General features: G+C 60.9%; 2 protein-coding genes across 2 annotated transcripts in view; one reads left to right on the top strand and one right to left on the bottom strand.

Annotated features, from left to right (window-relative positions):
- Positions 1–1,244, top strand: part of LOC109289344 — a 3,063-nt gene extending 1,819 nt beyond the window's left edge. The window contains exons 2-5 of the mRNA XM_019505339.1: positions 209–318; positions 424–496; positions 701–794; positions 944–1,244. Coding sequence (XP_019360884.1) covers positions 209–318; positions 424–496; positions 701–794; positions 944–1,065 — 399 coding nt within the window. The 3' untranslated portion in view covers positions 1,066–1,244. The remainder of the gene's footprint in view (positions 1–208; positions 319–423; positions 497–700; positions 795–943) is intronic.
- Positions 1,245–1,690: 446 nt separating this feature from the next.
- The window catches only part of DHX38 (DEAH-box helicase 38), a 21,700-nt gene continuing 10,753 nt past the window's right edge, over positions 1,691–12,637 (bottom strand). The window contains exons 3-26 of the mRNA XM_019505238.1: positions 12,451–12,561; positions 11,981–12,140; positions 11,679–11,797; positions 11,465–11,541; positions 10,619–10,774; positions 9,657–9,818; positions 9,443–9,550; positions 8,193–8,305; positions 7,975–8,112; positions 7,556–7,742; positions 7,284–7,469; positions 6,773–6,913; positions 5,901–6,011; positions 5,664–5,780; positions 5,279–5,386; positions 5,065–5,177; positions 4,511–4,719; positions 3,302–3,456; positions 3,060–3,215; positions 2,843–2,977; positions 2,641–2,766; positions 2,453–2,548; positions 2,130–2,251; positions 1,691–1,925 (exon numbers count right to left, since the gene is read on the bottom strand). Coding sequence (XP_019360783.1) covers positions 1,841–1,925; positions 2,130–2,251; positions 2,453–2,548; positions 2,641–2,766; positions 2,843–2,977; positions 3,060–3,215; positions 3,302–3,456; positions 4,511–4,719; positions 5,065–5,177; positions 5,279–5,386; positions 5,664–5,780; positions 5,901–6,011; positions 6,773–6,913; positions 7,284–7,469; positions 7,556–7,742; positions 7,975–8,112; positions 8,193–8,305; positions 9,443–9,550; positions 9,657–9,818; positions 10,619–10,774; positions 11,465–11,541; positions 11,679–11,797; positions 11,981–12,140; positions 12,451–12,561 — 3,191 coding nt within the window. The 3' untranslated portion in view covers positions 1,691–1,840. The remainder of the gene's footprint in view (positions 1,926–2,129; positions 2,252–2,452; positions 2,549–2,640; positions 2,767–2,842; positions 2,978–3,059; positions 3,216–3,301; positions 3,457–4,510; positions 4,720–5,064; positions 5,178–5,278; positions 5,387–5,663; positions 5,781–5,900; positions 6,012–6,772; positions 6,914–7,283; positions 7,470–7,555; positions 7,743–7,974; positions 8,113–8,192; positions 8,306–9,442; positions 9,551–9,656; positions 9,819–10,618; positions 10,775–11,464; positions 11,542–11,678; positions 11,798–11,980; positions 12,141–12,450; positions 12,562–12,637) is intronic.

Below are 12,637 nucleotides of genomic sequence, written 5' to 3'. Positions count from 1 at the left end.
CCTCCAGCCAGTTGGCGACCCATGTGACTGTGTAGGTGTCGACACCTGCTGTGAAGGGCCCATGTTCTGGGGGCAGTTACTCCACTGCTGCCCACCCTGGAGGCCCCTGCCAGTTTGGGGCCCCTTGCACCCACCACTGCAGGGCTGGCCTGGGCAGGGGGCTGGGGCAGGCTGTGCTGGTGCTCAGGGCAGAGTCACTCTCTTGCAGGCTGACATCCTGCGCTCCTCGCTTGAAGCTGCCCGTGCCGACAGTCAGCGGCTGCAGCGTGAAAGTGAGCTGGTGCTGGCAGATGTGCGGCAGTGGGCCACGGAGCAGAAGTGAGTGGCAAGGGCAGGGCCCCCACCTGCTGCATGGGGCTCAGCCTGGCCCCATGCTTCCTGCCCAAGCCCTCACCATCTCTCCCTGCTTCCATTCCACTGCAGGCGAGCCAACAAGAGGCTGGGGCAAAAGCTGTGGGAGCAGAGCAAGCAGCTGGTGCGGCTGACGGGAGCGGGAGTAGGTAGCCCACGACCATGACCCCCCCACCCCCCGCGGACAACTCCCAGTGCAGGGAGGGGGAAGCTGGCATGGTGGGGCAGTGTTGGCTGTGCTGGGGCGGCAGGGGGCTGCCTCCCTGTGCTGCCAGCGGGTGACCACTGTGCTGGGCACGTGGACAGGCAGCAGCAGGGCTGCAGCTCAGCCTCCTCTGCCTGGCCACAGGCACCTGCAGGAGGTCCTGGCCCAGCTGCAGCAGCAGAACAAGCGTCTTGCAGCCGCAGCAGAGCAGCAGCGCATTACCTGCGAGCGCCTCAGGGTAAGTGGGCATAGCCGCTGCAGGGACCAGCACCCAGGGCTGCCATGGGGTCAGAGGGCACTGGCCCTTCCTCTTCCCTCACTGGAATGGAGGCTGCAGGGTGGGGGGTGAGGCTACCACAACCTCAGTGCCTGCTCATCTCCCTTCAGGCACTCCAGGGCCGCAGCGTGGATGCAGGGGCACTGTTGCACTGGCCGTGGCTGCCACTGCCCGGAGAAGACTGAGGTCCTGCCTCTGCACAACAACTGCTTCCACCTCCCAGCACTGCTGACTATGAGCCCCGGCAGACAGTACAGCCTTGTCCCTGGCAGAAACCACACACAGCAGCTCTGGGGGGCAGGGGGCACAGGGCTGCTGGGGGGCTGCAGGGGGCCAGCACCTGCAGGGACTGTGACTACCCCAGCAGGCAGGAGCACAGCCCCTGGTGTCATTAAAGTGGTGCAAGAACAGCCTCCGCCACCCCAGTGTTTCCTGCAACAGGGCAGGGAGCACGAGGAGGGTGGAGGGGGCACGTGCCAGCAGCTGTGGTGCTGCCTTTTCACCACCACCTTGCGCAGAGGTGGTCGTGGGGCAGGCAGAGCTGTGCCAGGTTGACAGGCTGCAGTGGAGGGTCAAGTCAGGGTAGGCTGCCCACAGGGCCCCGCTCAGACAGCCCTGTGAATGCACAGTGCCCCCTGCCACACAAAGGGAGGCCCCTGTGCCCCGCACTGCCCACAGCAGGGGCAGATCCTTGCTCCCAGGCCTGTTGCCCACAGGCAGCACTGACTCACAGGGCCCCAGGCTGGCCCTGCTCCACCTGGGGCCTTTGCTCCAGCAGGAGACAGCAGCCACCCTTCCCCTCCCCTTGGCCCTGCCCTGCCCTGGCGCAGCGTTGCAGCAAGGACAGGAGGCATGAGCATATTTACAAATGAACACGTCTCCCTTCTGTATCAAAGTGGTGCCAGGCACTGGGGTGACCAGCGCTGGGCGCACAGTCCACGGGCAGGGCCCACACAGCCCTGGAGCCCTCAGGGCAGCCAGTGCCCGCAGAATGTGGCCACCGGGCACTACAGGCCGAAGCGGGCCGGAGTCCGTCGTGGGGTCATGGGCTCCCCCTGCTCCTTGCGCCCAGGGGTATAGATCTTCACCGACCTGCCAGGAGAGGGCACAGCTGGTCAGAGGGGCCAGGCCTGGATCCCGCCAGCCTGTGCCAGCTTGATACTGCTTGGAGAAGGGCCCAGCCTCAGCAGTACCCACCCAGCAGAGTCCACAGCCCCAGACAACCCCATACCCGCCAAGGAAGGCCGGGGGGTCACGGCCAAGTCCAACACTGCCAGTGCCCAGCCCAGGTCCTACCTCAGACTGCCCAGGGGGTTGCGGCGCTCCTGTTCTTCCCGGCGCGCGCGGAGCTGCTCCTCAGCCAGTGCCATCTCCTCCTCCATGGCAGACGCCTCCTCCTTGGCCCGGCGACGGTTCTCCTGCCACAGCCAGACAGTCGCATGTGGGTTGGGGGTCTAGCTCGGGCTGCTGCAGGCTCCCTGCAGAGCTGCAGCCTCGCAGCAGGACCCCAGGGCCCAGCCCTGCCTGCACCCCGGCCCTAGCGCACAGAGGGGGCAGCACCCTGGCTGGGGCCAGGCCCTTCCCTCCATGCCCCAGCCCCAACGGTCACACAGACGTACCTGGCGTGATTTGCCAGCATGTTTGATGCTGTAGAACATGGGCCCCAGCTCTGCCAGCCACTCCCCGTCAACAGCCGTGACACATTGCATGTATTCCTGCAGGCAGAGCCACCGTCAGCTCCCCGGCCCAGGGCCTGCAGTCCCCATACCCGCTGCTCCTCCCTCTGCCCAGCCTGCCCACAGCTCACCTTGGTGGTCATCACCAGCTCATGGTAGACAATGTAGTCGGGTGTGTAGCCCATGCCAAAGAGGGAGCTGGTGGGATGCAGGTGGCATGGCATCCCCGTGCGGATGTTCACGTACTCCCCAATGCCCTGTGGAAGGGAAGCCTGGTCAACACCGCCACAGGCAGGTGCCCCCGCCTCCTCCAGCCCCCCGGAGTGTGCTCACCTTCAGCTTGGCTGCCTGGTGGAAGTAGGCAGCGCAGATGCACTTGCGCACGATGTCCCAGTCGGTGCCGCAGGAGGCCAGGCTCATGCGCTGCTGCACCATGATGTCCTTCAGCTGGGCCCGTACCTCCCGCACCTGCCGTAGCATGTACCAGTCACGGCCTGCCCTGCTCCCTCTGGCCCCCAGCTGAGCCGCCTCCCCGCCTCGAGCTGCCCACCTTGCGCATGGCCTTGGCATGAATGAAGTGCTGGTTGCACCATAGCGTGGAGTAGCCGTTGTTCTTCCACTGCAGGTAGACGTTCAGGTAGGTCAGGTGGTCGCTCTCCGGGACAGCAAACTTCTCCCGCACCTGGTCGCTCTCCTCCTCCCGGCCCTGAGGGTGCAGAGCAGAGCGTGAGGTCAGCCATGCCACCAGTGGGGGGAAGCAAGAGGCTCCTGAGGGGGGTGGGCAGCAGGTACCTTGGGCCGGTAGAAGATGGCGGGCACAGAGAGCATGGAGACAATGAGCAGGATCTCAGAGCTGCAGCCCATGTCGCAGGAGACTATGAGCATCTTGGAGAGTGCCGGGTCCAGCGGGAACTCCACCATGAGGCGCCCTGTGGGGGTCAGGCCACCTGCAAGAGCAACACGGGGCTGGTACATAATCAGAGGTGCCACTCTCCAGGTCAGACCGCAGGTCTGTCTTGCCCAGTCTCCCGTGTCGCACAGTGGCACGGAGCGGATGCTGACGGGGAGTGATGTGATCTGATCTGACCGGGGCTTCTCCTCTCCCACTTGCAGCCTCCAGCACTGAAGTTCTAGGACGTTCTGACTCAGAGGCCATGGCCCTCACTCCCTGCTCAAGAGCTACCAATTATACCCCTCTCAGGAATTTGTCCAATCCCTTTTTTGAATCTGGCTAGACTGTCCATTTCCACCACGTCTGGTGGCAACGAGGCCCACGCTGTATTGACACCGGGTGGAAAAGAACATCTGTTGGTCAGGTTTTGAGAGCCCTCATTCTTTCGTTGAGAGAGAGTAAAATAATAAAGCCCCGTTGACTTTCTCTTCATCGTTTAGTATTTTGTAAATGCTTCTCATGCCGCTCCTCAACATCTCTCATGAACCGCGCAGACCTGGCTTCCTCCTCAGTCTCTCCTCACATTGAAGCCCCTCCACACCACTGATCCTCACTGCCCTTCTCTAATTCTCTCTCTTTTCTGAGATGCAGGGACCAAGGCTGGGCACTGTATTCAAGGTGTGGACACACTGTGGATTTACAAAGAGGCATCACGCTACTTTGTTTTGTTCACAATTCCCTTTTTAACAATCCCTAATGCTTTGCTGGCCGCCTTCACGCCCGCTGAGCACTGACTGATGCTTTTAGTAAAGTGTTCACAGCAACTCCCACAGCTCTTCCCTGCACTGTAACTGCTAGTGTAGAGCCCATCACAGTGCAGGGACAGGCTGGGCTACTTGTACCCTGGAGTGTCACTTTACTCTTATCTGCATTGAATTTTATCTGACAGTTAATTGCCCACAGGCTCATTCCCACGGTCCACCTTGCTCTTTATGGCTTGGAATGACTGCATCATCCACAAATGTGGCCACCTCACTACTCACCCCTATTGCCGGGGGAGCCCCGTCAGTGGCACCTGCCCCTTCCCCTGCCCCCCAAATGCAGCGTACCGGTGTTGTCCAGGGCGCCCAGGATCCAAAGCTGGTACATGGAGTTGAGCATGTTGTCCTCAGGCGGCGGGTCCATGAAGTGGAACTGCAGCAGGTCCTGCACGCCCAGCGATGTAAGCAGCAGCACCACGTTGGCCAGGTTGGTGCGCTGGATCTCAGGTACCGTGGTGGGCAGCAGCTCGTTCTTGTAGGCGCTCTGCGTGTAGAGCCTGGGAGCAAAGGCTGTGAGTGCCACTCCCTCTGCCTGCCCTCCCATGGCAGCAGCTGCTCTGGTGCACGGCGCTACAGCCAGGCCCGGCTCCAGGGGCTGTGGTCAAGCACTGCCAGGGGCCTCACCCAGCACTGGGGCTGCGAGTGCCATCAGGCCCTGCAGGCATATGCACAAGCCTCCCACGCACCGCAGGTGAGAGCCCTGTCTTGGTGGCTGACTTCCCCTTCCCGTCCCCAGCAAAAGAACTCTAGGACGAGGAGCAGCTGGAGCCAACCCTGCAGAGGCAGGAGGCATCTGCTTGGTGCCCGGGGGCAAATGTGACCAGCTCTGGTCTGGCTCCTACCTGAAGCACTGACCTGGGCCCGTCCGGCCAGCACGGCCTGCCCGCTGATTGGCATTGGCCTGGCTGATGGGGTAGATCTGCAGGGCATCCATCCCGATGCGGGGGTTGAAAACCTGACGGGGTGTGAGCAGCAGAATGAGCCCGACTGCAGGGGAGGAGCTGCTCCATGACCCACACAAGCCCCACAACCACCCCCACCAGACCCTCTCCTCACCTTCAGCTTGCAGTAACCAGAGTCAATGACAAACATGATGCCATCCACTGTCAGTGAGGTCTCAGCAATGTTAGTAGCCACAATGCATTTGCGAACCCCATCGGGAGCCTGTAAATACCCCAGACACCAGCCTCAGCTCCTGGGCCCAAGAAGGTGGAAACAAAAGGGTCCCCCAAACCTGGAGTTGGGGGTCTAAGGTAATGCTGGCATCCTGGGTGAAGGGGTACCTCAGAAAGGGGTCAGCACTAGTACCAGCAGGGAGGGGGCAGGGTGACAATGTCTGTACCTGAGGGGAGCAACCCCTGGCTCATACCCACCCCAGTCAGATCTCCCCCTCCCTGCACCAGCACAGGCCTGGTGGCCCCGCCCGCACCCCAGGCAGCACCTTCTGGAAGATCTTGGCCTGCAGGTCAGAGGGCAGCTGGGAGTAGATGGGCAGCACAGCGAGAGCTGGTGCTTTCTCCAGCTCCTCCAGGTGCTCCACAATCTGCTCAGAGGTCACCTAGGCATAAAGAAGGGGGTGACCAAGCATGCCAGTGTGGGGAGGGGAAGAAGGGAGCCGCATCAGGCAGTCCATGGAGGGGCAAGGGGGCAGCAGCATAAGACACTCGCCCCAGCTCACCTCAATGTCCTCCTGCCCGGGCATGAAGACCAGGATGTCTCCAGGGGCCCCAGACAGATGCACCTGCAGCGCCTGCTTCACTGCAGCCTCCACATAGTCCTCCTGCGGGGTCTGCAAGGCAGGAAGCAGCTGACAGCGGAGCCCAGCCAGCTGCACCTCTCCCTCCCCACAGGCCCAGGCACAACCCACCTCACTCTGGTCCCAGCCCCACAAAATCCTAGAGCAGTGAGGCTGGAAGGAATTCCCAGAGTTCATATCTAGTTCAACCCCTGTCTGAAGCAGGATCAGCCCTGCCCAAACCAACACAGACACATCTATCTAACAACTACACTTTACGTAAGACAACCATCAACCCTGACACACCACCACATGTAGCTCTCTAACCTGCCATAGGCAAAACAGGGGAACCATGGCAGTCAACGACCTGCTTCTATAAAAAATTGCTAATATGAATTGCTAATAAATTGCACTCAAGAGATCCTGCAACTTCAAGCCATTGGTCCATGCTCTGCTCTCTGCAACAAGGCAGAAAAGGTGCTTTTCCTCTTCTTGATGGCAGCCCTTCAAGTATCTGAAACCTACTATCATGTCCCTTAAACACCTTTTCTACAACTGAACATCCCCAGCTCCTTCAACCTCTGGTCTTACAACTTGCTTTCCAAACCCTTTATCATCCCTTGTCGCCTTCAGCTAACTTCTCTACATCCTTTTAAAAATGTGGAGCCCAAAGCAGCACAGTATCCAGATGAGACTGGACCAGTGCCCAGCAGAAAGGCACCATCACTTTCCACACCTTACACCACTTCTATTGCTGCAACCCAAAACCACATTTGTGTGCACATGACCCGCCATGAGGGCTCCACCCAGAGCACCTTGCTGAAGAGGATGTCAACAGGGAAGGTGCGGCCTGGAATGTGGAAGATGGGAACATTCCCAAAGAACGAGGCAAACTTGTCAGCGTCCATGGTGGCCGAGGTGACGATGAGCTTCAGGTCAGAGCGCCGGGCCACCACCTGGAGGCAGAGAGCACAGGGGCAGCAAGAAGCACACAGCCCTGGAGGGATCTGAGGCCACGCATGACCTCTGCTGCACGGGACAGGACTTGCTGCCCTGCCCTGGATGTTGCAGCTTCTCTGCCCAGCACCTGCAGGCTGCTGCTGCCCAGCATGAGACTGGAGCAGCTGGCAAACACTTCTGCAGGCTGCTGAGCTGCAAGGCCAGCCTGAGAAGCTCCCACATGGCACAGAAGCCCTGCTCCACCTCTGCTCCCACTTTGTCATGCCTCGCACCCAGCTGAAATCCCCCATGCTGGAAACTAGGCTGCAGCTTGCACACTGCCCATGGTGGGCCCCACCATGCCCTGCCCTGCTCCGCAGCACGGACCTCCCTCAGCAGCCCAAAGAGCACATCAGTGCTGAGTGAGCGCTCGTGTGCTTCATCCATGATGATGGCACTGTAGTGGTCTAGGTCAGCCTCACGCAGTGACTCGCGCAGTAGGATCCCATCAGTCATGTACTTGATGACTGTGCTCTCTGATGTGCAGTCCTCAAAGCGGATGGCGTAGCCCACCTGGGAAGACAGAGGTCAGTGCTGCCAGGTCCAGGGCCAGGACTTAGGCAGCTGCTCCCGCCCCAGCCCAGCCTGGCCTGACTCACCTCCTCCCCGAGGCGCCCCCCCATCTCCTCACTGACACGTTTGGCAACGGACATGGCTGCCACTCTGCGAGGCTGGGTGCAGCCAATCATGCCGTAGTCGGTGTAGCCGTCCTCGTGCAGATACTGGGTCAGCTGTGTGGTTTTCCCGCTCCCAGTCTCCCCCACCACAATCACGATGCTGTTGTCCCTGAAGGGGCGAAAGAGCTCCATGCTGCATTCCTGGGCAGCGGTGCTGCAGCCAAAGAGGCCACTCGCAGCTTGGAAGGAGGCAGTGATGGCCCAGTCCTGTAGCCTATGAAGGTAGCCCTTCCCACATCGGCTGCCATCAACTGCACAGGGGGTGGTTGGGGTTCTCCCCCACATGCTACGTGGTCAGGCAGGACACCCAACAGCCTGGGTCTAGTGGCTCCTGGCAGTACCTGATAACGGTGAGCAGCTCCTGCTGCACAGCGAAGATGGGCAAGTACTGCCGCTGCTCCAGGATTGACTTCTTCTTGGCAAACTCACTGCTCGCCTCACTCTTTTCTTTCACGTGCTCAGCAAACTTCTGCTCTGTCCTGGGACACGAAATCATGCCTGAGCATGGGACCACTGCCTGACCCCACACCCCCAGCCACAAGACCCAGGCAGCCCCTACCTGTAATCTACTCTGCCATCTTCCGCCACAGCCTGGTCCTGCTCCTCCTCCTTCTTGATGCCCATGATATCTCCCAGCTTGGTGCCCGCCAGCTCCCAGTGCTTGTGCTGAGCCTGGAGGACAGAGAGCAGGAGTCACCGCAGGCTGGCCAGCTGGAGCAGACCCCCACGTGCACCCCCTCTGGGGCCACACACCAAATGGGCATTTGTGCATCCAGAGAATGCCCCCAGCCTGACCCTCTGCAGCCCCAGCCTGTCCCCTCCTGCACTGTGCTCTGGGTGCTGGCTGGCAAGAGCAGACAGACAAAGGTCTCAACAGAGAGCACTCAACAGTGGAGCATCCATCATGCCCAGGCCCCACCCTGGCTGCTCCAGTGGGTAACCCCTCTTGCTCTTGTAGCCATGTCCTCTCTCCAGCTGGAGCACAAGGCCAGCTGTGGCCTCCAGATGCAGGATAAGGCAGGGTCAGTGACTGCGATGCAGCTGTCAGAACTGCCTGCTCCTCATACAGCATAAGTACAAAATGGCAGCACGTTTGAGCCTGTCTTGTTCCTCGTGGAAGCAAACTGCAGCAAATGCAGATGTGGCAACTGCCTCCTCCTTGCCCATAGGTTGGACATGACTGTCTGCGCCTGGATTGGCTCAACTTCACCTTCTGTCCCCATACTGCAACTCATGACCTCAACGAACACTTCATAGTGGTGGCATGCGCAGAGAGATCCCTCCACCCCCCAGGGATGCGACAGCTTTGTGCTGCGAAGGAGAGAGCTGGGCAACAGCAAGCCGAGCCCCTGCCAGGCATGACGCACGAGGGTGGCCTCCCTTCATCCGAAGATACACAGCCCAGGTTCAGCTCTCTCGTCCTGAAGGAGCCACTCGCTCGCCTTGCCTCACCAGGTGCTAGCCTCTGGCCAACTCCCTGCTCCAGTCACCCCCAGACCTGTGAACCGCCCTGATGCCCTCCCCCGTCATTTCCGAGAACTTCCAGACTTGTGGACTCTCTCTGCCTCACTCAGCTGATGCCCTTGGCTGCCCTGCCAGTCGCTGGACTGCCTGGTTACTTACTTGGGACTCATCTACCTGTTTCCGCTTTCCCTCTCGTTCCATGCCTCAACTGGAAGCTTAGAGGAAACACCCACTTTGTTCTGTCTGTTCTACGCCCAGCACAGCAGGGTCCAGCCCCTCGCCTATGCCCCCAACATCAGGGGCCCGTGGGCAAACAGGTGAAGGCAGCCAAGCTTTGCCCCATACCTTCTTGCGCTCTTTCTGCTCCCTGTGCTTGCGCACCAGCTGGCTGCCTTTGCGGGCGATGATTGCCAAGTCTGACGTGGCATCCTTGACCGGGATGACTGGCTCCGGCTGTGGGAACAGGATTGGAGAGATGCTGGTGAGCCCCAGCCACGAGCCCTTGCCAGCCCTTGCAGAGCGCCCTGGTGGCAGCATGTCAGCACTGGCCAAGTCCCACCTGCTTGGTGAAGACAATCCTGCCGTCCAGAAATGGGGGCACCAGGTTGTGAACCAACAGGTGCACCTTGGCTGCGTTGTCTTCCTCGAAGTCCTCATCCACCTCAAGCCGATGGACCACACCACTCGTCAGCATGCGGTTGGTTTCCCAGCGCTCGTTATCCTGTGAAGGCACATGCAGCAGCATCAGCTCCCTGCCTAGCACCTCAAACAAGGGCCCTGCCTAACCAGCTTCCTTCACAGGTGCTGGGGAATAGTGGAGATGCCGCACGGCCCAGCTGCACTGTAACACGGCCCGCAGCCATCACCAAAGGGACTCTGACTGGCCCAGGACTGCTCCACGGCCTAACAACAGGCAATAGAACCAGCAACATGGCAGACCGTGGGACAGCCAGGCTGCGTAGGCTCAGGAGGCTACACAGCCAAGGGGCAACAGCTTTCCTGATGGGAAGGGGAGAGAATGTGGGCAAGAGTGGGCAGAGTCGTTCTGGGAAGACATCAGCAAAAGCTCCATGGGAAAACAGTCAGCGGTTTGAAACCACATCTGACTCCAGCTGAGCTGCACTGCGAATCACAGGGCAGAGCTTGGAATGCATCTACGCAGATCTACCAGCCAATGCAGAAGACAAGCGACGGCTTCCCTGGGCTCTAGGGAGACTGCACTGGAAGGCGACACTCAGGTCTGAGTCGCCCATTAGCAGGAAAACCTTGATCCAGGGAGAAATCCAGAAGACAGCCCCAGAAAAGGCTGGGCAGATGGAGAACCAACCGCCAGGGAACCAGAAGTGCCAGGTCTGCCTAGCTGAGGCATCCATGGCACCAGCAGATCCTCTCACGATCCAGCCCCAACCCAGCACAGAGCTGCAACCCCTGTGCACATACAGGACGCACACACTGGCTGAAACAGGTGGTGAGGCCGGCTCCCCAGAAGTCAGCCTGGCCTGGCCCAAGACCGGCTCCTACCTCATTGATCTGCCTCCGCTGTGCAGAAATGCGCTTCTGCTTCTGCTTGGTAAGGTGCTGCTCCCGCTTCCGCACATACTCCTCTGATGAGTAGGCCAGGGGGTTGTGGAACTCATCGTAGCCCTCGTCCATCATGTACCAATCCCGGTCGGCTTGCTATGCACAGATGGCAGCCAGGGGGAGAGGAGCAAGCAAAAGGGAAAAGCTGGAAGACTCAGGAGGCTGTGCATCCTGCCCACACGCAGGCACCTGGAGGCTGGGGGCTTCCAACCTAGGAGCGTGCAGCTGGGTGCCTGGGGAGGGCTGTCCCACGCCTGAACAGAGCAGCCGCACAGAAACACGGCAGACGTGCTGTGCCCAGGCTGGCCACGCGGGGGAGCCAACAGCTCGCACAGGACCCAGGAAGAGCCCAGGCAGCAACCCGTGCAGGCCGACCCCCGCGTCCCCAGGCAGCCCATGCAAGCCGCCAGCCCGTTCCCAGGGCCCCATGCTGCAAGCACCCCCAGGCCATGCCACGAGCACACTGCCCGGGCTCTGCACCGAGCCACGCTTGCTCACCCCACCCGTCCCTGCCCCATCCCAATGTACTAAGAGGCCCACACCTAGGCCTTTTCTACAGAAACCACAACTGATACCGCACTGACCCCCTCTTCTCCTCATGCAGGCACCTGCTACTGCTCTACCTGCCCTGGCGTCTCACGTACCCATGCTGGTCCTAGCTCTGCCCAGCAGACTTCAAGGGGACATCTCCCATGACAGTCCTGGTGCCACCTCGCTGGGACAAAGCTCCAGGCTTAGGACCTCAAACCCAGAGACACACAGCACCCCTCCCTCCAAGGCTCTTACCCGCTGGTCAGCCTCCCACTGCTGTCGCTCCTCCTCAGTCTCGAAGGCAATCCCTTCCTCCCCGTCCTCACGCCTCCCTGAGAGAGAACGAGCTAATCAGCACAGAGCCCTCGCAAGTGCCAGACCTCTGCTGAGCACCCAAGGAACCAACTTCTTGGCTGTGCCTCATGGGCGAGGAGCCAGATCCCCACAGCCCCATCTCCCTGCCCCTTACCTTTCCCCCGGGACAGCCGCGGTGTGGAGCCCAGGTGCTTCCGATCGTCTGCCCACTCGTTATACTTATACGAAGGAGTAGGAAGCGGTGTCCTGTCTGGGTACTTGCTCCTAACAGACCTGCAACAGCACCAGCACAGAGAAGTGCCGCTAGTTAGCAGCCCAAGCGCTCTCCTCCTCCTCCTGCAAGGCAGACACCTACTGCCCCACAACACCTCCATGGGGCATTCCCCTCCCCCACTATCTCTGCCTGCCCCGACCTCTTCTCACCCCAGTACTCCCACCCAGTCTTAGCTCTGGCACCTTTCCCGATCCCTCCTGTCCGTGTCCCGCGAGGAGGGCGTGCGGTGGCCCCGATCCCGGCAGGAAGGTGCAGGTGAAGGCGACTCCCAGTGCGAGCGGCGCGAGGTGCCGTAGCCACTATCATCTTCCTCCCAGCTCGAGCAGGACGGCGTGGCAGCATCTAGGAGGGGAGCGGGTCTCTGACACCGGATGCCGGCTGCAGCCCCCTGCCGCCCGGGCTCAGGGACTACTGCAGGCAGCAGAGGCCGGGCCTGGTCTTGCTTGCACAAGGGCCCCCAGCACACTTGAACCACGGATCTGGTCTCCGGGGTGAGGAGGAAAGCCCCACGTGGGGCACCCCAGGCTGGAACGGGGTGGGCTCCGCAATCCCCCAAAGGCTGCAGCTCCCCCATGGGGATCGCACCTCACCCCGCAACTCCGAGCAGGCCTGGGCCACTGCCCCGGCACCCCCGCCCCATCCCCCACACTACCTTTGGGCCGATGCCTGGGGCTCTCTGGCTCGCTCCTCCTGCTGCCACTCCTCTCAGACCAGCCATCCCGCTCCGACCGGCTACTGCCGTGGTGGCTCCTGTCTCGCTCCTCTGCAAGGGCAGCACTGTCAAGTACCGTGCGGGGAGCCACCTCCCACCACACCGCGGGCCAGGGCCGGACACTCAC

This window comes from Gavialis gangeticus, unplaced genomic scaffold (assembly GCF_001723915.1).
Source record: "Gavialis gangeticus isolate Ggan-Ray unplaced genomic scaffold, GavGan_comp1, whole genome shotgun sequence".
Classification (NCBI taxonomy): Eukaryota; Metazoa; Chordata; order Crocodylia; family Gavialidae; genus Gavialis; species Gavialis gangeticus.
Note: the sequence above shows the minus strand (reverse complement) of the source record. Positions and strands in the feature narration are given on the sequence as shown.